Here is a 23,584-nt window from a genome sequence, read left to right as displayed (position 1 = left end):
GGTGCCCAGAACCCCAGAGCTGCAGGGCAGCAGCCCCCAGCCCAGCCCCAGGCCCAGCTTTGCCGCGCAGGTAAAAGCCCTTTTTGTGTGCAGTGCAGCGGGGAGGAAGGCGGAGGGAGAAGCTCCTCCAAGCTGGACTGGTCACCCCTGGACCCAGCCCCTCCTGACTCCCCCCCTGCACCCCACCGTCCTCTTTGAGCCAGAGGGGGGGGAAAGGGGGAGGGCATTTAACAGACTTTTCACCGTTCATTTGCTTACCCGTGTACGCCGTGCACACACCACACTTTTGTACTAGTCTGTGTTAAAAAAAAAAGTAATAAACTTGAAGTTTATACAATCAGACTAAGTTTTAATGAATGCTGCATGGTTTCATCACTGAAAGTTAGGGGCCACCGTGAATGCAAGAGCTGTTTATTAATATTTTATTGATGACAAACAGGTTTAAAACAAACTGAGACAAACTCAAAAAAAAAAAAAAAAAAAGAATAACACCGTGCTAGCACTGATGTCTGGATTTATAAAACTCAGAGTAACTGCTACAAAGGAAAAAACCAGCACAAAGCAGAGGCAAGCATTCCCGTCCGTGAAATAAAGGGGGCGAGGGGAGAGGAGGGGGTTACGTTACTCAATGGATTGCATTGCACAGAGGGTTACAGCTTAAACCTATCGGAAAAGTCTATGCAACTACGCAGCCTAGAGAAGGAAAAAAAAAAATTAAAAAGCCCTTCGGCAATGTTAATAAATAAAACAGTCCATCTTACAGGGAAGGAAGGTGGCCTGTGTCTCCATTCTTTCACATTTTAGAAGTCTAAACGCTGGAGGCTTTTTATGAGAAAAGAATGGTTTTCATTTCTGGAAAGTTTCTTTTGCAGTTCTTGAACTACGTTCGCTGCAGGACCGAACAGAAACGTTGGACACCGGTTTGTGTGTGCACAGGGCCCCCGGGCCGGGGCTGCGCTACACCAGGTCTGTGCAGGGGGAGAGACACTCTTGGAAAACTACAGCAAATACAGGTTATGAAAGCGGGTCAACAATCTACAGAAAGGACAGCAATGAAAGGGCTTCCCCCCCAGTTACAAAAAGTGGGTTTTACGTCATTTAAGTACATTCATATGAGAGGTATTTTGAGTTCCCCCCCAAAAAAAAAAAACCTAGAAACACTTGGAGCCCTTTGAGTATAAAGCTAACTGAATTCAGACTTTAAAAACACGTCGGTTAGTGAATCACGCTCTACTGTTCTTCGCCAATTAGGAGGTAGAGGTTAGTCTAATTTAGGGATCTGATAAAAATGGGTCTGTAGGAATTTTAAGTTCTCTGCGCCGTTTCTAAAAAGGTTTAGACAGAAATAAAATGCTCCCAGTGTTCCCCTATGACTTAGTTAAGACATGGGTACAACTTAGAAATTGGATGGCTTCTCTTATGTGCTGTTCTCAGTTCTGACTTCCAGCATCGATGGCACAGCCGCGTCCACTACCTGAAAAATAGGCTCCGGGTTTGGTTTCTCAACACCTGAATCGTTCAGCTCTCTGCCTTAATCACCGAAGAAGCCACACAAAAGCCTAACCCATTATCTCTAATTATACCCAGCTCTCAGAGGCCACCTTCCAACAACTGCCTGCTTTGTCCATTTTTTCCGACCTGCTTCGGTAACGTTGTAGAGTCTTTACTTCAAAACCAATATAATCCCCAGGTTCCACTACTTCTTCCCCAGATCTGCGGGAGCGGGTAAAGCAGGCCTGGCAGCAGCTTTTCCTCCAGGGCCGAAGGGCACAGGAACCCATCCCCTTTCAAGCGCAAAGTTCATCTTACAGAAAGGCTTGTTTTTCACAGAGTAGAGTCCAGACAGTAGCCAATTAAAGCATACAGAAAACACTTTGAAACCCTCCTCCTGCTCGAGCGCGCAGGCTCCTTTCACTCTAACTGCTATCCAATGTAGGGAGAAGAGGCTGATTGCTGCAACTTTAAATCACACTGAAAGTTCTCAAGGTTGGTGCTCTAATTTAGTTTGGTTTTAAAACTTTTTGTAAGCTTCTCAGAACAAGGATCTCCCAGGTCCACCACTAAGAATTCAGAGACAAACTTCTAAAAATTTCAGTGCTCCTTTGAAAGAATCTCTTTAAAACCACCTTGTCACGAAAGACCCGTTCAACATGTGGGCGACACGATGACACTAGGATTTCAGAGCCAGTGTTGGACAACAAAACCTGCATCTCAGAGTTGAGCATCAGCTGCGTCCCGCTGGATTTCTGCTTGGCTTGCTGTCACTTAGTCAGGAACTCTCCCTCTCTCTCTCTCTCTCTCAGATACTCTGCTTCTAAAATGTAAACAGTTACTGCTAAAATATAGTACCCCTTTAAAACGAGAACAACTCTGAGATGAGGGTTTTCCTCTCCCCATCTGCTCTGAAAAGTAATGCCCTGCTCGCAAAGAGAAGTATGGAATGAAGTGAAACCTGCTTAAGGCCCTTCTCTCGAGCTTGTTTGACTGGGGGAGCAGGGACTCAGCTGACCACTCATTTCAGGGTGAGTTGCCTTCCCAGTGAGGCGCCAGCCAGTCCTTCAGTGCTCTCTCTCCTCTCCGGTCAGTCTCCTTGTCTCAGTGAGCTAGCAGTGGGCTCTCTCGCGCGCGCTCCTTTCTCTCTCTCTCTCTCTCCTCTCCGTTGGTTGGTTTCTTTCTCCTGTTGCTCTCACACAGTGGTGCTTCAGTTTTAGCAGTGGAAAACAGGTATCCATTTTATTTTATTTTTTTTATTACCCAGAATAAAATGCTGATGAACTAAGCTCCACGCAAGCTTAGCTCTTCTTCCTCAACCTGAAAGCAAGAAAGCAGAACGACAGCCGCGTTAGGGATGGCGCGCTCAGGGCACACACTGGGAGTGTAAATCAGGGAGTAAGAAGCAGAGGAGTGAACCTCAAGTGCCTTACACTCTAATACTGTGACAGTCCCGTCACTCCACCATGTTGATATGCACGTTCACCCTGGTAAGTAGAGTCCTGTGACAGCGCCACGTCAATCTGAGATTTAAACTCATCACCAAGGTAACTGTCCTGCAAACGAAAGTGTGTGTTAGGTCCCCACCTCACTATCGAGCTCAAGTGCTCCCTCACGAAGCAGAACTGGCAGCCAAGGCTAACGACAGTCTTACAGGTCAGTTTTGTTGGGGATTTTTTTTTCGGTTGGTTGTGTCTGGTAGTTTGGTTTTTTTTTTTTTTTAAATCTACTCTTTTTCCTGCCCAGCTCCCACAAACACAAAGGTTTCTGCCATAGCTGGCTGTCAAACAGGCAAGCAGTTCAAAGGTAAGGCTGGAGCTGAGCTCTCTACATGCAGCGTTTCACTCTTATGCCTGAGTGTACTTGGAAAATCCACTGAGCGGAAGAGCACGAAGTGCTGTGGCCGAGGCACTGCACGTGGTTTTAGCTCCCATTTTCCTCAGTACTAGGAAACACGGATGGGCACGCACACGGATCACCGACAAAAAACCCAGGAGAAAAGAGCAGACAACACATCAAATTGTGCTTACCTGGGATAATTCGGGTTGGGAGAGCCCAGGCTGACTCATCTGTGATGGCTGACTCATGGAGATATACCCCTGAGTCAGTGGACCCTGGGAGAAAGGCTGGGACACCACGTCTTGGCTCGCTTGACTATTTGGAAGGTTTGACTGACTAGTTCCAGGAATCCCAAAACGATTTTTCTGGCGCCCACCACGACCAGTCTTTCCTTTTGGCGCCCCACGTCCTGGAAAAGCGTTTATCCCAACCAACAGTGAGAAGTCTTACACATGCAAACCGTTTCTCTAAGACCTGATCGTTCGCACAAGCAACCTCTTGTACGGACTCCACGTAGCAGGCGCAGGGAAATCAAAGGCAGAACCACCGCTGCACTGCTGCAGGAGTAGCAAAAGCCATTCTCTGACTGCAGGCCCAAAGCGTGGCTTTGGCACCGTTCCACCCTCGCCCCGTACCTGCGGCTGGTCCGTTAGCCTGGCCAAAGTATCCCGGTGGCGGCATCGGTGGCATCACGAGGTTGAAAGGGATAGGAATGTTCATGGCAGTGACATGGCTGGGACCAGCACTGATCATCCCGATCTGGTCGTGGGTTTGGAAGTACATGTTGGATGGGCGCCCTGGGGAGGGGAGGAAGAGCCGCCGCAGTGATCCCGAGTATTTAAAAATCAATTCATATTCCTGCTTTTAACAGGAATGGGAAGACTCACGAGCAGGATAAATCACAAGCAGAAAGTGAAAGGACAAGCCTACCGCTGCCAAGAACCACCACTATTGCTAGCTCACCGTTTATTCCCTGATTGAAAATTTCAGGGACTCATCTAACACACATTTGTCCCACACAGGCACTCTTTTAAAGCACCATGCAGGATTCTTGAAACGTTCACCCCCCTCCCACACACACACACCCCCTTTCTCCCCATTTTTCACTTGCTCTGCAGACATCAAGTCAGACTGTAGGGGCTTCTGCACACAGAGAGCAAAATCCAGGCACATCACGAACATTTTCAGTTCTTAAATTCCGTATTTTTCTGTAGTGGCTCTTCAAACCTTTAGAAGTTTGAAGTCTGCAAGATACCGTGCCCCAAGGACTAGTTGGGGGGAATAAAGGTGTTGATTCTGACAGCTTCCTTTACCTTGACTGCTCCGGTCGTAGACAGATCCTGGAATAATAGCCTCACGGGCGTCGTACATGGCTGTAGTCATGAAACGGGCACCCTGGAAGCGTTACAGGAGTTAGGCAGAGCCTTTGCATAGGAAACTTTGCCTTGAAACTTCAGGGCAAGTTATTTGGGGTAAAAATCCAACAAAACTCCACAGATCATGCACATTTACAAGTGCTGAAGAAACAAACTAGCTCTAATACACGGAAAACGTCCAACTACCATTTCAACCACATCATGACAACAAGAAAAAGAAGTAAGACTCTACATGCAGCCATCTCAAACTGAAACACTGGAGGAGTTTCAGTCTACGCTGAGGTTCTGATGGTTCTTCCCTTGCTCTGTTCCCACCACTGTCCTTCCGACAAGCTTCGCCCACCCCTGTAACTACACATCTGGTGTTACAGGACTAAGGGTAAAACTTGCAGCTGGAGGATTAAAGCACAACGCTATTAAGCATGCATGCCTAACGAGCTTGACAATTCTACACAAAACACTTATTTTTGTTTCACTCGGCCTCAGAAGTTACCCCCTCAAATTTGGCAGGAAATAGCAACCAAAAAAGCACCGAAAGAGGCTTTTCTGCAAGTGCTCAGCGCAGAAGCAGCTGAAGCAGCAGCTTACTCGGGTCACACTGCATTAACCAGGCAGCAAAAATGGAAAGTCAGGGGGGGTGTGAGGCGATGGGGGGGACTTGCTTACGCCGCCCATTTCTAACCGAGCGATCAACCTCCAACCGCTTCACGCCACCAACGTCTGAAAGACGGGAGAGGCCGCCTTACCGGGTTGATGGTATTGACAAGCTTCCGGGGCTTGCTGAACTGCATGAGGCTTTCCCGGAGGTTGTTCAGTGGTCCCTCCACCAGAACCTTCTGCTCCTTGTAGTAATTCAGCAGGTGATTCCAAAGCGGTTGCTTAGACAGCGCTTTTGGGTTCCCAACAATAATTACTCCATACCTGCAGGGCAGCAGACAGAGACACTGAACCCGGACTGAAAGGGAAGCCGTGTGACACCCCAGCGTCAGCCCAGCCTCCAAGTCGGCCTCTTCTGCAGCAAGGGCACCGAACAGAACCCGACGGTGGCAGGCGCAGGAGACCCCGACACAATCATCCTGCTTACGGCAGACGATTGCTGTAGCACGACACCACGCTTGAAAGGAGATTTGCCGCAGCCCCTTTCTCAATAATCCCCAGCTTCCTCCCGCAGGCTGGCCAAACCCGTCAGGGTGCTCAACCAGCCACCGCGCCGGGGCGGCTGGAAAGCCTGCAGGAACCGAGGAAGCCAACCAATAGAGTGCTGATTCCATGTCACCCTTCTCTGTCACCAAATCCATTAAGAGAAGCAAAATGGTAAAAAACTCTTGCTGGAAGGGACGAAGCAACAGATGAAGGGAAACTCTAACACCAATTAGGCTGAGGCTGCTCTTGTGAATTGTGGGGAACGTGGAAGTCGTTCAAGGCTCCCCCAAACGAGGAGGGGTGGGGCAGGGGCCTGCTACGCACAAACCAGACCTTTCGTTAGCTGCCCTGCATCAATGCTTTAGAGACCTAACTCAGGCTCTCGAATAGATAAAAAATTTGCCCAATTTCACTTCACCTTGCTCTTGTAAGAGCTACATTAAGACGCCTGGGGTCATTCAGAAACCCTATTCCTTGGTGTTCATTGGCCCTCACGCAAGAAAGAATAATAAAGTCCTTCTCTCGTCCCTGGAAGGCATCCACGCTTGCAATTTCCACTTCCTGAAACAAGAGGAAAACATGTAAATCATGGAAGCAGAGTGCAAAACAGTTACGCTACCAAGGGGCCTTACGGAATGCTTTGGCCGTGCACTAGCAGTTCCCATCATTTGACATTAAAAATTAATAACATTAAAAATGTTATTTTTGTAATGACGAATGATTTTGTAATCCCACTGGTCACTAAAATAGTTTCCCTAAAGGAGAACAGGGAGTCTCAGTTTAGGACAAATTAATTTTATGTTCACTGCTTTATGTTCTCACATTTCCCCAGAACTGGCATCTGCACTACGGAAAGCAGTCCCTTTTCTAGCTACGCTGCCAAAGAGACTTCTGACTCTTCCAAAACCTCGTAGTAAGGCAGGTCCAAGTTAGCACCGCTGCTCCCAGCTACCGAGAAACCTGAATCAGAGGGACAGATCATTCCTGGCAGAAGGAAAAGTATTTCCACCAAGTTCTCCTTCAGTGAAAACACCGACCAAGTTCTCAATATTGCACAACAGACTACACCGAACATACAACTGTCTTGTTTGTAGCAACAAACTTGAGTGTTTGGGAGAGGAGTTCCACTGATGGGAGAACATATTCCCAAGCAAATAAATACTATGACCATCAGAATTTATGGAGCTTGGTTTCCTGCATGTCTCTCAGCCTGACCCTCTCACTAAAACACGAGCTGACTGAAGCTTTTCCACAGCTGAAGCACCCACGACCTCTCCCTTCTGTGCCTCAATGACTCCGCAGAGACCCAACAGAGACCTTAACAGGCTTTCTCCTTCATCTGCCCAACTGCTCCCCTGACACTTACTGGCGTTTGATACCTCCTAAACTCTTCTCCCTGGTCCATTTTAACTACAATCAACTAAAAACCTCAAAAATTACTAAAGAACAAACACAGACTGACGCCTAAGAAGCCAGACTAAAAATGAGAATGTTGTGGGGTTTCACAATAGCCGCCTTTTCCAGCTTCTCTGCATCCAAGCGTTCCCATTTGCAGAAGGCTACATACCTGGTAGAGCTTTGTATGCAAGGAGCCACTGAACTGCATGTACTGCACCAGATAGGATCGTTGCCCTTCATAAGGGGTAATAATGCCAATCTGATCTGGTTTGGCACCAGCTTTCAAGAGCTTTGTGGTTATCTTCTCCACATTGGCCGCTTCCGTCCTAGAAAGAGAGATTTGTTTATCTAGGGAGAATCAGGGCATCAGCTCTAACTGTTTTGCGAGTTAACGGGTCTAAACAGCTGGACCACGTACGCCGTGCCAGCCTTCTGACAGAGAGGCTGCTTCCAGATCAGATTTACACTGCTCGAGTGCTGCACTCTGATTAATTCGGCTTAAGCTTCGCAGGAACATCCACCCGGATCGCCGCTTGATTTAGGCCACGCACAGATATTCTCAGCCAGAAGGATATGGGCAGAAGCCAACACCTCAAAAAAAGGTCTTGGAATGACACAGAAATCTCTCCTTCCATACACCTCCACCTCCTCAGAACTACACAACCACACTTCCTGGAATAGCAAAATTCACGGGGGCCATCATTCCCAAGTGGAACTTCTTAGCAGAGTTAAACCAACACATGTACCTTTATGAGTGAGACCATTAAAAATGTTCCAGCCTGCCATGCAAACAGATACTTCAGTTGCTTTATCTCAAAGTTTTAAATATAGAATGTTTTTAATGCCAATCTCCCCGTCAGCCAACTATTGTGCCATTTGTTCGTGCACAATCCGGCCTGCTGCGTTCAGCAGTCTTGCACATGCTCTTCATTAAACAGACGGAGATTAAAAATATCACAGCAGATATTCTTCATAAGTTGGTCTGGTTTCCCTTCCCTGTGAACCAACGCATACGACCAAGAGGAGCGAAGTGTTTTAAACTCACTCTTTGAGAAAGAATACGCAGGTAAAAAAGGGATAGAAAAAAGAAAATTAAATGCCCACCCCTTTCACCACCAAAATCTAAGACTTTGTACTCTGCTTCAGGAGCTATCGGAATTCTGACTTCAAAACACAGCCTGACCAGCATTTCCTGCTGCAACTGCACTTTACCTGCTGGCCCAAAGGCATCCCACGTATTAGGCACTTCGTTGTCCCGTCCTCCTCATCCTGCCAGCAAGGGAACACACGCACCTCCACAGAGCAATTCCAACCCACTTAAGATCTGAACTGCTCCCACTGGAGACGCCTTTTTCTCTTTGTTTACTGTAAAGGGAGCCTTGGGCAAATCAACTCCGAAACGCGGCTCCGCCTGCGCTATCCTTGATGGCGGCTTTTATTAAAAAAGCACACGAGCAGTTTCACAGCTGTTAACAGCAAACAGGCCTTTTAATTGAGAAGAGCTACCGCAGAACGTACGAATCGGTAGCACTGAAGCGCTGTAGCCCAGCACACGATGCCCTTGAGGTCTCTGGGTTGGCTCATTTGCAGTACAGATACCACCCCCACAGAAACAGAAAGCAGCTCTTCTCCAAACAGCTTTACTTCGCTCTCAGGCCTTTATTCCCATCGCCAGGCACCACAAGGCAGGGTGAATCCAGAATACTGTGAATTCTGGTGCAGAGATTCCGAAGGATTGGGGAATGCTTAGGTATTTGGTCTGCAGCAGGAACTGTATCCTGCGCTTCCCCTTGACTTCACAAATCGTGACTGCCTCCAAGGGATGTCACAGGATTATTAACAGATTCAATCCCCCCTACATCTGAGATATCCTGGTATGAAGTACTTATAAGTAAGTTTACACCTTGGTGCTGAATCTTGTTTACCTGTTCAAGTAAGAGGTGCCCGAGCTGGCGATTTCTTCCTGTCCTTGGGTAACATAGAAAAACATTGGCTTATCTGGCTGTGGCCACTGGAAATCAAAACCTTTTTTCACACGGTCCGCTGAGGGCACAAAAACAGTAAGGAAGGGAAGTTAGCGCTGCTTTGCTAGCACGAACACTCAACTTTCTTGTCAAAGCACCTTAAAGACTCAAAATAAGTGCAGTGGCAATCCTCTTTTTAAGTGAATGTATGACAAATTCATCAAGATTGCAGAGCCCTTCCTTTGAGCCTTGATGAATGGAGGAGAAAGCGATTAGCAAGAGCGCCGTTCTGGCTTACCTGCAGTAACGCCGTTCTGGAGTGAGCCCTCGTAGAAGATGTTGGAAGGGAAAGCGCTCAGGGCAGGGTGCATGCGGTACTGCACTTGCAGGCGAATCGGACGAATCCCCAGCACCACCAGCCGCTCGAAGAGAGACTGGGACAGGCCAGCCTTGGCGGCTTTTTTACACATCACAACAGGGCCGAGCTGGCAGTGGTCACCCACCAGAATAAGCTGTAGAAAAGAAAGGGTTTAGATATCAAAGTTTGTTTTGTGAAACTTGCCCAGTAACTGGAAAAATCAGCAATATCCTACTATAAAATATAGCAGGAACTAATCAGCCTGACTCGTAATAAGCTTCAGATCTAATCTCACTGTTACAAACCTTTAGTGTCAGCCACCTTTTCAGCTGAGCATTTTCAAATAGTCTTATTCAGAATCCAGGCTGTTCCAACAGAACCAACATGTTCTAAGCCAAGACCATGCCATGGAAAGAGAAAACCAGCAGGACTAACACAAAATAAAGTCATTTAGGTCTGTATTACAGAAACATCTCCCACGAAAAGAAAGGGTTTTGTATCCCTACGTGCCCTACTCCTGCTTGGTGCTACCTCCTCTATTTATAAACTCTCTCTTTAACAAAATTTTAACGAAATCCAACGGCTCCTACCTGTTTTGCTCCCAGGACAACCGGCACCATGCACTCTGGCTCAGTAGCCTGTGTGCTCTCATCAATCAGAATGGAGCGGAACTGCATTTTTGCCAGTCTCGGATCGCCGGCTCCCACACACGTGCAACAGATCACGTCCGCGTTCTGAGACAGAAATGCAACTGAAGTTAATCAAGCGGGATATCAAGAGACAAGAAGAGTATTCAATACCATTCCAGGAACCCCCTCAGAAGTTAAACTGTCCTCTGATCTCCACCAGAAAGTTGCAACTAAGCCTCAAGTGGGAGAAGGCAACTATTGAAGCTGCCAGAACCGACGGAACCTCACCATAAGCAATTCACGCTCTGCTGTTCGTTTCAGCGCACGGTAGCGTTTCTCATCAGCAGATGACAGTTCTCCAGTTTCATCTTTAAGCTGCTGCAGTTTCTGAAGCTCTGGCATGCTGCAAAAAAAAAGGGAATCTTGCTTTACGGCCTAATTAACAGCTCGGTGGGATTACAGGGGAACTCATTTGTACAACTAAACGTGACACACATATAGAACCAAAAAAGCTACCACACCAAGCAAATATACGTCATCATCACACAGTTAGTGAGTTGTGTCCAACACTTAATTTGTTTTTTTTTCTTTCCCCTACCCCCCTCAACTGTTTCTTACCTGTCCATGTTTCTGATCTGGTTATGCAAAGCCAAGAAGGATACAGGAGAGTCAATGGCCTCACGACTTTTAGCGCACAGACGAACCACTTTCAGTCCAGTTTGGTGGATCTTCTCAGTCAACTGATCCACAGCTATGTTACTGGGAGCACAGACTAACACAGGCCTTGAAAAAAGTTGAGCAAAAAGTAAGTCTCAGTGAGCTGTAAACTCTTTTCTACTAGATTTGTAATAAAATTGCGTGTTACGACACGTCCCCTAAAAAACACAGTGGGGAAGAGTAATTTCTGAAATAAGCACATGTCTTCCCAGAAAACAGACCTCTAGAAAACCTTTTTAGTTCAATGATACAAGTTACTTTAATTTTTAAAATCCAGTTGATTCTTTGAGCGTGGCTAAAGTAGCCTCACACACAGACTGAGAGCGCAGTTCTTACCCGTTGCCCTGTCTAGCCAGGTGATAGACGATCGTGGCCGATGTCACTGTTTTTCCCGTACCAGGGGGACCCTGGATAAGGCTCAGAGGACGCTGCAGGACAGTCTTCACAGCATAAACCTGGACAAGTTTTTAATTGCTATTTAGCATTCAACATGTATGAAGTTACAAAGCTGTTCAACCCCTATTCATAAATCCGCTATCGCACTCCTTGCGCGCGGTGAAAAGGAGATGAGGTTACCTGAGAATGGTTGAGATCAGGAAGTCCTTGTGCTGTAAAGCGCTTTGGCAACTGGCATTTAATGATTACATCTTCTACCTCGTGACCTAACAGCTTGTGATAGATGTACCCAGACACTGAAGTCTCATCCACAGCAAACGTTTTCAAAGCACTCTGCATTCTGAGACGAAGGAAGGACAGGGGAAAAAAAAACCAGTATGACCTCAAATACAAACTGTCCACAAGTGTCCTACACAACAGTTAATCAGACATCAGGCACAAATTAAAACATACCTCAGAAAAGAGAACAATGCAGAACACTTACTAACAGAATTAAGAGACAAAAATTAGTCTCTGAGGACACAGACCTTGTTTTTCCCCACGCGAACACCACAAAGTACCATAGCCAGAAAAATCTATAGGGAAACACCTGTAGAGAATCTGCCATAGTAATTTCAGGCGCAAGAGTTGAAGACAAAGCATCTCTCAGGAGAATAAACAAACTCCTATCTTACAAAACGCAGCACAGACATGTCTGAAGCCTACTGACCCCGCAGCTGATTCCAATGCCCTGACATTTCAGCTAGTTAAAGCGATTCCAAGGTTAGGAATGTCAACTAAAATCAGGGAGCACTTTGTGATGGAGCAGTGTTCAGGAAGCTGAACTACAAAACAGTTTTCCTTCCCACATTCCAAGCGTTACTAAACATCAGGTAATTTCCCCCCCCTCGGGAATGAACCTTAATCATGCCTTCAAAGTCAGAAAAACCGACCGCCTGCTGGCACCCAGGTTCCTTCCATTTCTAGCAAGAGTTAGGCCTGATGCTCTATGAACCAGACACGACATGTTCATGGACTTGATACGTTGGGCGTACTCAGGTTTCTGATTCAGTGTCACAAGTACAACTTTTCATGTTCAAAAATTCCCACTGAAGGTAAAGGAAAACACATACACCACCCGCACCCGCTGCCTGCCAAGTGCTTTCTCACTACCTGTCAAATGAAGTAGACTTCCATACGAAATCCACTTGGAAGTTATGAGTGACTTCCACAGGCGCTCCAACGCTGCTCCTCAGCTCAATGGCTATCTCATCACCATAATCTGTAGAACCTTGTTAAGTAGTAATCTATAGTAAAAATTTGAATTTTATTTTTCCCAATTTGTTTTATTTTTTTAGCAGACCCCCACGACAAATTAGAATCATCTCAAAATTACTTTTGTACACATCTACTGATTTCCCAGAGAGACTTCATCCTTCGATGAGGCCTCCCTGAAGGCTCCCTAAGTAAAGGATACTATCAGGAACTTTGATAACATGACCAATCCCTTTCCATAAAGGGGCCAGGTCCCCTTTATACCTCAAGCAGATCTCATCTCCTTGCATAAGACGCATATCTGCAAAGGAAGGACAAAATGCTCTTAGGATGTTCACCAATGAGCCACCACGCCCCCACACAAAAAACTTCCACTACCACCTTGATCACCACAGTTCTTTAAGCCCTCATGGTGTTCATCAGGCATAAAACACACAGACAAAACATACACCCGAGCTGTCATTACCTGAATCAGTCTTTGGCAAAGTGAAATAAGCAATTCTTTTCTTGTTCAAGCCCAGGTCCCATCTGACTGTGATGTTATCTTGGGTCTAATGGTAAAGAAAAAGCATCTATTAGGTTCTTAAAGAGCTGTCTGCCACTACCACGGTCCCCACTGCCCTGTACTTCACAATAGTGGAGAAATACAAAACTTGCTGTTCCAGTGTCACGGTACAGACAAATACCTGTATTCACTCTTACGGACTGAGTTCACACCATTTGCAGAAGGTAAATCTGTTCCACAAAAGAGCTACTTAGTTAATGAGAAAGTTGTAATCACCACCCACATTATTCTCTCCCTCCACCTTTAAAATATTAAGTGCTTGCATGACGTCATGTAATTCAAGTTTGGCTGGAAACTCTGACTAACTGCAGGTTATGAGGATAACAACGTAAAAGAGGGTGGCCAAGCTGCAGTTCTACGATAGAGTATCGTTCTTGGAAAGGTAAGCTTTGAACATAGAAAGAGATGGAAGCTCCCGAGCATTTCAAGCTCTTTAAAAATCCTCAAACTGAGGTTTTCTTTCCTCTCCCTGCTATCAAACACCCCCATGACTACTGTAATTACGGGGATGTAACAGTCCTGTGAGAGAGACATTCCTTTCACTCGGGCCTTCCTTCTATGCTAACAGTGACTGTGTGTTTGATACCACAGAACTGGTCAGAAGTCCCCTCAAGCAGGCGTATTTTAAGCACATTACCTGAGACTCCTTGAGTTTCTTGTCATAGTCTGCCTCAAGCTTGACCAGAGGACCAAATATATTTTGGTATTGGTAAGCATCTTCGTATCTAAGCAGGACATGCTGTGGTTCCTCATCAACACCAGGCTTTTCTAAGTCCTCAAGGGTTGCAGATGGATTTTCCTAGAATTCAAAGCATACATGTTTTGTTTCAAAGTTTTAAGCACAAGTGACAAGCCCTCATTGTGCAACAGGACCAGTAACACCGTGTTTTACCACTACAGGAAGTTTTAACAGTTTGTTATACCTCGATACAACTACACTGAGACATCCTGTGTCACGCTCACCCACACCCAGTCAGGTCTGTTATGCTCTGAAGGAGGTACAGAAAAAACTCTCAAGCAGCAGTAACTGAAAACCAAACATGGACTAACAGGTCCCTGCTCAGCTTGGGATCACATAAAGCAGAAACACACGAAAGGCTTGATGTGGCCAAGGAAAGCTGTTTATTCAGACTTCCTGACAGTGCATTTAAGTACATTCCCTGTCTTTACAGCTGCTGAAACAGTCTTGTCCCTCCTTCATAAAAACACAGAATTAGCACTCGGTAAAACAGAACTGGAATTTGCAAAGCAGCACAGACCTTCCACAGTTCTTCCAGTTTGTTAATCTGCTGGGCTGTAATCTGACGTGCTCTCAGCTGCTCCTGTTCAGATGGAATCTTTACCAGCCACGAAAGGAAACAACGATCTTGGATAAGAGGCTGCCACTGTGAACTGTCCCAATTAATATCCTTTAAACTGCTCTGACTGGCACATGGCTGCCTGCACAACCAAATCATTGAAAAAAATTATTAAATTAGACAAGTGTAAGAAAGAGTCTACCGTGTGAAGTGTAAAAATAGGTTCATTGTGCTCTTAAAAACAAGTCAAGTATCTCGGTCAGAAGGAAAAAACAGAACCACCCTAGCCTGCTGGGCCAACTCATTTTTTAGTTCCTATATTCGCTATTTCAACACTGGGAAGGCTTGGTATCGTCAGCAGTTATTTCCTGAGTGTTTCTAGCAGTGAAGATTTCAGTATCTAAAATATTACATATGACACTCACCTTTGAAAGTGGTTACAGTGCTCTAAGACTATGCCCACATACATCAGAACACACTTCCCATCTGTTGTTTAAACAACTAGAGGAACTCATTTCATAGAAACAGACCTTCTACGGTCCGATACATTTAATTAAAATACACACAACTATAAAATGATTTCTGATAGAACATTTTCTGATTTACTGTCGTCTTCAAATGATTCCATGGGCCAACAGATAAAACAGGCTGGGCGAGAGTCACTGCTCCACAGGGCTCCTCAGTAATTTGCTGATCTGATCTGTCATTCTTCCAAATCTGAACAATCACAGTTTCAAAAAGGGGGGAAACACCTTTCTTTCATTAAGGACTGTTTCATTTGGGAGAAATACTTTTCTACAGAACTAAGACATTTGCCCAGGAGAACAGAAGGTTCCTTCGTTGCATTATCTACTTGAACACAATTCATGAAGTCTACATGATCATCTAAAGCAAGAACGGTGGCAAATCAGAGTACAAAGTATCTTTTGGTACAAAACAAAAGCCAGGTTACGCAACAGACTCAACACAAAGGTGCCAACAAAGGCATTCTCTCACCTGCACAGCAAAACCACCACAGAGTCTGCCTTAGCGGGAATAAAGCCAAGGAGAAACACATTACGACATCCACAGTTATAACACTCCAAGACCGTCTCTCCTAGAGGTCCATCTTTATGGAGAGTCACCTCTTTGCACTTTGCTCTCACAAGGTGATTAACAATGTGGCTGAAAGCAAAGAGGACACAGGCTTAGATGAGGTTAACAGGAAAACCACATTCAGTCCTAACTCAATCTATCAGCGCAGTTATTGAAAGACACAAACAAAATCTGTTTACGCCGTGGCAGCCATTGGTGGGATCTTGCTGTTTTCATCCCAGCAAAGCTAACAGTTTCAGTGGTTTCTCAGTGCATGAATGCTTTAAGGTAGATTAGTGTGAAAGGACAGGAAACACGTAAAAAAATCCTTTTCATGTTACTCATAATTGAAAGGAGCCTCCTGAAGCTCTGCAGGTTGAGAGCATCAGTTCTACTGTGCTGTGCAGAAACACAGGACGGTGGAAGACGCAGCAAGCTCCCCTCAGAAGCGATTCAAGTTCTGCTGAGATCGAGGTCTAAGGTGGCAACAACGGAAAAGCTAAAGAGGAGGTTGGAGGCTCACAGAAGTCACTAGACTTTGATTACCGCCAAAACGTAAGTCACAGCCTTCATACCACTTCAAAACAAACACGCTCTAAACCAAGATTGCCATTGTCATTTCCGTCACTCGACTATTTACCTGCCAGATGTATTTCCACGCCCGTTACAGAACCACTTTTTGCTGGTGTTACAGTAAACCACACAAGCAGGGTCATGGATACCACAGTAACTGGAAAAAAAAAATAAATGAAGACACAGGAAGCGATTGGGTACTTGCTTACAGGAAAATTCAAATACAACAGTTAAACTACCTCGTAGTGTACAAAAATAAGGGGAAGTGAAAATTAGGGAACGCGAGTGTTGGTAAAAGCACCAAACTGTTCCGAGTCACAAGCATTTCCACGCTTCCCACCACTACCACCCCGGGCTGGCTTAGCTCTCTGTTCCTCAAGGGAGTCAGAGACCTGCTGGCCGTGGCAGCTGGGAGCGCACACAGGAGCTCACCAGAGGGCACCACTCTTCTACCAGTACATGCATGTCTCTGAGGAAGCTGCTCTCAAAAAACCCTCAGAGCATATACCCTTCCCTCGCACAAAGTGCTCCTGCCCTCTGGAAATAAGCCTGCGGCAAAGATCAGGTCTTACCTGCAAGCATGCACAGGAAGATCCTTTGTGTAGTAAGTATCTTCTTCATCTTCTTCAAAATTCAGCTCTGCCAGAAGCTGGCTGGTTTTAGCCACGTTATCATCCACAGCTCCGTTCTGCAGAATGCCATCGGGCCCGTTAACCTGAAACACAGGGTCAGTGCTTCAGTTATACAATTGAAACAGACTCCAAAACATAAAGGACAGTAATCCCTACCCCTCAAAGCAAAAACTTGTGTTTAATTTAGAAAACCCCAAAAGGAACAAAAAAATGCTCTTCAGAGCTGAAACACATACCAGGTCTATCAATACCTGCTTCACGAGCGCCTATTTTACAGGATTGCAACCGATAAGTAGAAAAAAGTTAATGAAAAGATTGCTCTTCTGCAGATTATGTTTTTCCATAGTCTTACACAACAGACAAAATTCCATTTAAACAATTCCAGCAGAATCAAACACTGTTTTCTCACCCTCCATTTTATTCCAGGAATTGATGTGAAAACAAGAACTTTATTGAACAGGACTTCCCCCACCTATTTCTGCTGTTCTCTACCCACCAAATCAATGTGTGCCTTCCCCCCCCTGCCCAAGAGCACAACTTTATGACATTTGGACAACAGAGAGCAGATTATTAAGAAACCTGTTCTCATATAATCCTAATTTAAAAAAAAAAAACCCCAACAACCTGAAATAGTGCAAGAACTAACAGAAATTGGTTTTCAGCAGCGTGCCTGACTCTCCAGGCAGCATCACTGGTGCAGGATGCACTAACCGTGTTACACACCGAATCAAACACAAAACACACCAGGTACAACAGTCACTGCTGTGTCACATCAGATTTGTTCCAGCCACAGCACAATTTCATTTAAAAAAATGAGGCCTAAGTTCTTTAAGAAAACTGCCAAAGTCCATCCAAACCAGCAAGGCAGCTCACGTTTTCAGAGCGACACTTCAGAGACGCAGCGTGCTAACACAGCACGGGCAAAACAGGCGCGCTCGTCCGCTGGCGATACCCCAACTGCCAGAACCACCAAGTTCTGCAACGTTTGCTGCTGCGTCAGCAACTTCTACACACCGAGTCTCACCGGCGTTAAAAATAACTCCCGTTTGGCAAGGCCGAGCGCAGCGCGCTCACCACCAAGAAGGGACAACGTCGCAAATCAGGTTTCGGTACGGCCAGAGCAGCCGTTGCCCCCGGGGCCTCGCCGGTGGTTTAACTCCACTGCTGCAGCTCTATGGGCTAACAGCCACGGGGAGCTTCAGCACCTAACAGGATGCTGGTAGGATCCCCCAAGATCCCCGCACCCCCAAACGCCATCCACTCCACCATGTGATTCTTTGACTTGTTCAGTCAAGATCTCGCTAAAACCCGCGAGGAGGTAGGACGCCATAACCCACGTTAGCCTGGAGTGGATAAAGGTGGGAAAGGGATCCCCAGAGCGACTGCAATGATCAGCACAGAATTAGCAAATTTTGGGATGAACGCCATGAGGCAGTTTCCCTAAAAAGCAAAATCATCAGATGTATTAAAAGCCCCAACTGTTTCTAAAGGTATTGGGTTAGACCAGGCGAGATAAATACTTATTTCTGAAAATTTTAACTAGCTAATAAATGGGAGCATAGGAATCACTCAGGGCCTTTGTCTATCAATACAGTATTTTAATAACTCTTTTGCACTTAGGTGAGGAAGGCAATTCATCTGGTATCTGTAACTTAATTCTCTGACGAGAGACGAGAAAGCTGTCCAGTGAGAACAACGCTAAATCCTTATTAAAAGAGATTTAATAAAAACAGTTGCTGTAGCATGTGAAAAGCTACAACTCATAAGCAAATCAAAACAAGCTTACTTCTCTGAAAGTCTCACTTAGACCCCACCCAAGCCAGTTTCAGGACTGCACATTAAAATTTAACAGCCAATTGCAAGAGTTAAATTTAAAACTAAGCGTAAGCCACCTCACATTTGCCCTCGGCAGCCAGGAACTGGACTCAACAGCACAAGCTTTTGTTTTGTTATCTTCAAATGAAATGAGGTGCGTTTGCAAAACACAGCATAAATGGTACAGCTTTTACTGATGTTACCTCCAAGCACTGGCTTTTAATAGAAAGATCAGCCAAGAGGAACCGTCAGCACAGAATGTGCAAAACAAGCAGAGGGGAAAAAGGAAAAAACCCCAAAGAAAGGGCAGTAGCATGCAACAACCCATTAGTATGATGAACCCAAATCCGATCAGCTCACTGTGTAATAGCGTCTTCACAGATGTCGGAAGACAAATATCCATTTTAAATAGATGGTGCCATTTTACAAACCATGAAGGTAACTTATTAACCGATGATGGAACAGGTGGTATTGCAAAGCCTTAAGTTAATCCGAATTTTAGAAGCAGGACTACCAGACATTCACAGGTGCCCTTCTGTCAGTCCATTCCAGAGAGCCACAATACATCATGACACACATCCCTTGACAAGTTCAATCAATTTTTTTTAGGTGCTCATAAAAAACTGCATTGCTGAACTGCAATAAAATTCTAACACTTTTTTTTTTTTTTTTAAAGGCAGAAACTCAAGAAACTACAGCAGCAGCCAGCTATTTGTACTTCTGCACCAGGTGACAGTGTCAGTGCCACCCTGGGGAACTCCAGCCCTTTCAGAGTTCGGCAGCAGCGACGTCCCCTGTCACTAGGAAAGTCCAGCAGCACCAGGCCTTGGCAGGCACTCCACGAGGAGGTGACTCAACTATTGTTCCAAAACCTACGGCGAGGTTAGCCTATGGGCATACGATTAAACACCTGGCACCACCAAGTGCTGGATAAGGGGGCGGGGGGGGGGGGGGGCTTCTCTATTTTAAACATGTTGACTGAAACTTCTGGCACAGCAGGTTCAACAGCCACAGCCATCTGAACACTGAGGTGCTCCAAAACAGTCGTCAAGGTACCAGGTTCCTCCCTCGCTCCTTTTCCGGCCTCTAAACTACTGGTTGAGAGACAACAGTAAAGGCCCAGGGAACCGAGCGACAGAATCCTAAACCAGACCATGTGGTGGCTCCTCCTGACCGCACATAAGCGAGTCCCCAAGTGGGCAGTAACAGAATATTGCCATCTCAATTTCTGCTGCTGCTTCTGGCTCCTGTACCCCACCCACACCAGCAGCTGATCCACAGGTGAGTGCAGCTACAGCCACTTAGTGAAGTTCTACTTCAAAGCGGTACGTTTCAAGCTGTAACAGGAAAGCTAATTGCAGTTAAGCAGGGATTTTGCTCCAAGAGCACCCTTCTCACAAGGCTGCAGTCCCATCAGTCGTGGCAACGCAGCCCAAGCCTGCACAGCAGCCACAGGACACCCAGCTACACTCGCCCCATTCAGGTAATCTTCCCCTCACGCTTTAGACAAAAAAAATACATGTTTTTGGACTTGCACAGATAAACCAACTATTTGGTTTTTGCAGATTCTTTAAAGCCATAGACTATTTACTACACCTTATTATAATCTCTTCTACAGATTTGCTTTCCTTGTCAGAAGGGAGAGGTATTACTGAGAACATTCACCCCCACAACACCTCCCAAGCAGCGTGGAGCAAGCTGTAGGTCCAGATGGGGACCTAGGCCACAAGGAGTAAGTCATTTAGCCAAGACAAAAAGTCTTTGTTAGAACGGGAAATTAAATCCAGCCCCCATAGTCTAGACCAAAACCCTAATAGCTGATCCAGCCTCCTTCAACCACTCTAACCCATTAACACCATGTGCCTTGTCCATCACAGACTCGTGGAGCATGTGACTGCTTCCTAGCATCACAGACAAGTCTTTGCCTGGAAGAGTGGAAAAACAAGGCAGAAATCAGATTTTCTCTTGAAATATTCAGAAAAATCTGCTCCTATGTTTGATTTTAATTACATGTAAACAATGGAAATACAGTTTTCTGAAAACAGTGGACATTGCTCTACTAACCTCTTGCTATCTTTTGTCAACTGGACACTAATCAACCGTAACAACATCCTCTTAAACTATTAGTTAAATGTACATTGGGAAAGGAAGCTCTTACAGACTGCCTAAATCAATCATATTTTCTTAAGAAATCAGGTGCTCTGTATTGCTCAACTGGGCTTTTTAAACACTAGGACACTAAAAAGATACCAGAATACGAAACAGGAAAGTATACTGCCAAAGTTTATCAGCTCCAAGTAAAAATTATTTATTCAAGCAGCTTTAATTATAATCACAGGGACAACATTTAATTAAGCAAAACGTGCTCAATCTTCAGGCCTTAGAAGTTATTTAGTACATCGCCTGCCAAAAGACATAAAAAGTTTAAATTACTTGTTGAAGGCAGCAAAATTTTCTACAGAATCTTTAAAAACCACATAATTTCTGATCTTATCACTCATGAGACCGTTGAAATGCACAGGCCTGAACAGATCCAAGGATCTGGGCTCCGCTGCACTTCAGCTCAGGAGGACACTATACTTGTCACACTGCTGAGAGTTCTCCTTGCAACAGTCACATTCCCTGTCCCTACCCTCCCAAAAACCGACCCAGGATCAGGACGACTGCAAGAGTTTGTAGAAACATCTTAAATGCACTTGGTTTCAAAAAAAAATCCCTTCCTTCTTGCCAGGACAGATTGTTATAGACCTACTAGCACCTGAACGTGCTCTCCAAATATTTTTTTTTTCTTTTCACTTCAAAGGCTTTTCAAACATGTTTAGACAAAAAAAAGACAAATTAAGCTAAAAGACCAAACAAGAGGATTATGAGGCTTATTTTGGAGTGTTTTTTCTTCTTCTGACCACATATTCTCTACTGTGAGTTCTGGAATGATCACAACCCATTAAAGCTTTAAAAACTGAGATTTTATTAAAACTGTCTTTTTTTTAATCAATTAACCTATAGTCTGACTGTAGGCAGACAAGATTTTGCTGAATAATTCTGATATCTCAATGCTCAAAGTCGATGAAGTCCACCAAACCCAAATTCAAAAGCTAAAAGTAAACAGAAAATGAACGGCCCATGGGGTCACATCTCTAATTCTGTTTTATAAACATACTAACCTGGAGCAAGTCACCACACAGCGGCTCCGCCCAGGCAGAGCACTGCCAGGCAGAAGAAAGTCGTTCAATTCGTCCCGAGATAAACCCGATACAGCTGGGACACGATAATACCACCCTCAGTCCCGCACTGCACACCTGTAGCTTCTCAGTGCCTGGACTTGCTGGCCTGTTCTCAGCTTGCTCACTTGTGTTTCCGCAGCTCTACCATTTACAGACCCTGAGAGATCAGGTTTTGCAAGTAGAAAAAAAACAAAACAAAACAAGCCTACTCAAGCTATGCTTGGTTCAGGATTAAAAACTTACCTAAAGCATTTCAACTCCTCCTTTAAAACATGGATAACAACAACATTTAATTGTTAATAATGGGACTGCATGAGTGTTTATTTAGATGTAATGAAACTTAGTAGAATATTCCAGGAGCTTTAAATGGAGAAATGTTTTGAGTTTTAAAAAAACACGGAAGAGTTCTTCAGAGTTTGTTTTTTGTTTTTTTTTTTTTTTTACTACAGACACAGCCAAGACGTAGCACAGCGACAGGGAGTATCTTCATTTGTGAGCATATAACCCTAGTTCCTTCTTTACTTTCACTTTTGTGAATTGTTAAATAAACACAATTTAATTGTTACATGCATACCAATCATCAACAGACTACATTAAAAAACCACCTGTTTTAAGTCATGAGGAACCAGACCTCTGAACTTAAATCTCAGGCCGTATCAACTGTCACTCCCATACAAACCCAAAACAAACCAGCCTAGCAACCGTGCAGCAGAAAAAGTGGCAAAGAAGGATAACAAAAAAAAAAAAAAAATTAAAAGCATATTTTGCTTTTAGTCACAGGAAGAAACTAAAGAAACAACGCTGAATTTCCTCAGCACCCAACTTTTGATAATCAAATATTACCTACAGGCATATTTGTTTTAAAGAGGAAAAGAACCTGAAATGACTCCCAGAAGCGTTTCTGATTTCCTATTACCACATCGCACCGAGAAGCGACAGAGCTGTCACGACACAGCCGCGGAGCCCGCCGGCTTTACCAGCCGACAACCAGCCGCCGGTTCGATTCCGGCTGGGCTCTCCCTGCCTTTCCAGGGCAGAAGGAAAGCGCCCTCCTGCCAGGCCCACTCCACGCTGCCGGCCGGGGGCCGCCGGCCTGCTCCGGGCCGCGGTGTGCCGGTAGCGGGCGGCCCCGCTCCGGAGCCGGCAGCCTCGCTCCGGAGCCGGCAGGCTCCCCTCCGCGGGGCAAGGCGAGCCGCCACACGCAGCTTCCACTTCCCCGTCGCGGGCAGAGCGACCAACCCCGCAGCCCGCCCAGGGCTTCCTCTCGCCGGCCCCACGGCCGGGCCCGCCCGCCCCTTCCGGACCCCCGCCCCCCCCCCCGTCCTCCCCCGCCTCATCCCGGTGGCGGAGCCGCCCTGACACCCCCCCCCCCCCCCCGGCCGCCGACTCACCTGTGCTTCGATCGGTCCTGGCGGTCCCTGCCCCGCTCCGGGGGGCCCTTGGCCCTGTCCCGGCCCCGCCTGCCCGGGCCCGGGCGGGGTCTGGGTCTGGCTGGGGAGAGTGAAGTCGGTGAACTCGAACTCGGAGCCCTGCGTGTCGGCGCCGAGCAGCTCGGCCTCCTCGGTGTCCAGGAAGGTGAGGGTCTGCGAGCTGGGGCCGTACGCCTCCACGCTCATGGCGGCGGCGGCGGCGGGCGAGGAGAAGCGGCTCTTCCCCACCCCACCCCACCCCCCCTTCGCCCGAGCCGGCCGGGCCTCACCTCAGGGAGCCCGGGCGCCGCGCTACGCGAGCGGCAGGATCCGCCGCGCGCACCAGGCCGCGCGCGCGAGCCGGCCACCAACGAGCCCGCCGCCGGCCCCGCTCGGGCGGTCCCAGGCGGCCGGAGCCAACGGCGGAGG

At 46.3% G+C, this 23,584-nt stretch overlaps 1 protein-coding gene across 2 annotated transcripts; it reads right to left on the bottom strand.

Annotated features, from left to right (window-relative positions):
• Positions 1 to 395: 395 nt before the first annotated feature.
• UPF1 (UPF1 RNA helicase and ATPase) lies at positions 396 to 23,362 on the bottom strand. Of its 2 annotated transcripts, none has more exons than XM_086477326.1 (24): positions 23,138 to 23,362; positions 16,648 to 16,790; positions 16,143 to 16,232; positions 15,425 to 15,592; positions 14,390 to 14,570; positions 13,768 to 13,929; positions 13,032 to 13,116; positions 12,768 to 12,866; positions 12,464 to 12,581; positions 11,492 to 11,651; positions 11,252 to 11,370; positions 10,817 to 10,981; positions 10,487 to 10,601; positions 10,160 to 10,303; positions 9,510 to 9,723; positions 9,173 to 9,290; positions 7,417 to 7,573; positions 6,268 to 6,410; positions 5,453 to 5,627; positions 4,644 to 4,725; positions 3,966 to 4,127; positions 3,522 to 3,739; positions 2,925 to 3,047; positions 396 to 2,811 (listed from the first exon to the last, which is right to left on the bottom strand). In XM_086477326.1, exons 1-23 carry the CDS (start codon positions 23,360 to 23,362, stop codon positions 2,928 to 2,930), a joined length of 3,363 nt encoding a protein of 1,120 aa, XP_086333452.1. In that variant the 3' UTR covers positions 396 to 2,811; positions 2,925 to 2,927. The 2 variants fall into 2 exon arrangements, with proteins under 2 accessions (XP_086333452.1, XP_086333453.1); XM_086477327.1 differs by having other exon boundaries at positions 12,464 to 12,572.
• Positions 23,363 to 23,584: the final 222 nt, after the last annotated feature.

The sequence above is a fragment of the Leptosomus discolor genome, chromosome 24, assembly GCF_034619465.1.
Source record: "Leptosomus discolor isolate bLepDis1 chromosome 24, bLepDis1.hap2, whole genome shotgun sequence".
NCBI lineage: Eukaryota > Metazoa > Chordata > Aves > Leptosomiformes > Leptosomidae > Leptosomus > Leptosomus discolor.
Note: the sequence above shows the minus strand (reverse complement) of the source record. Positions and strands in the feature narration are given on the sequence as shown.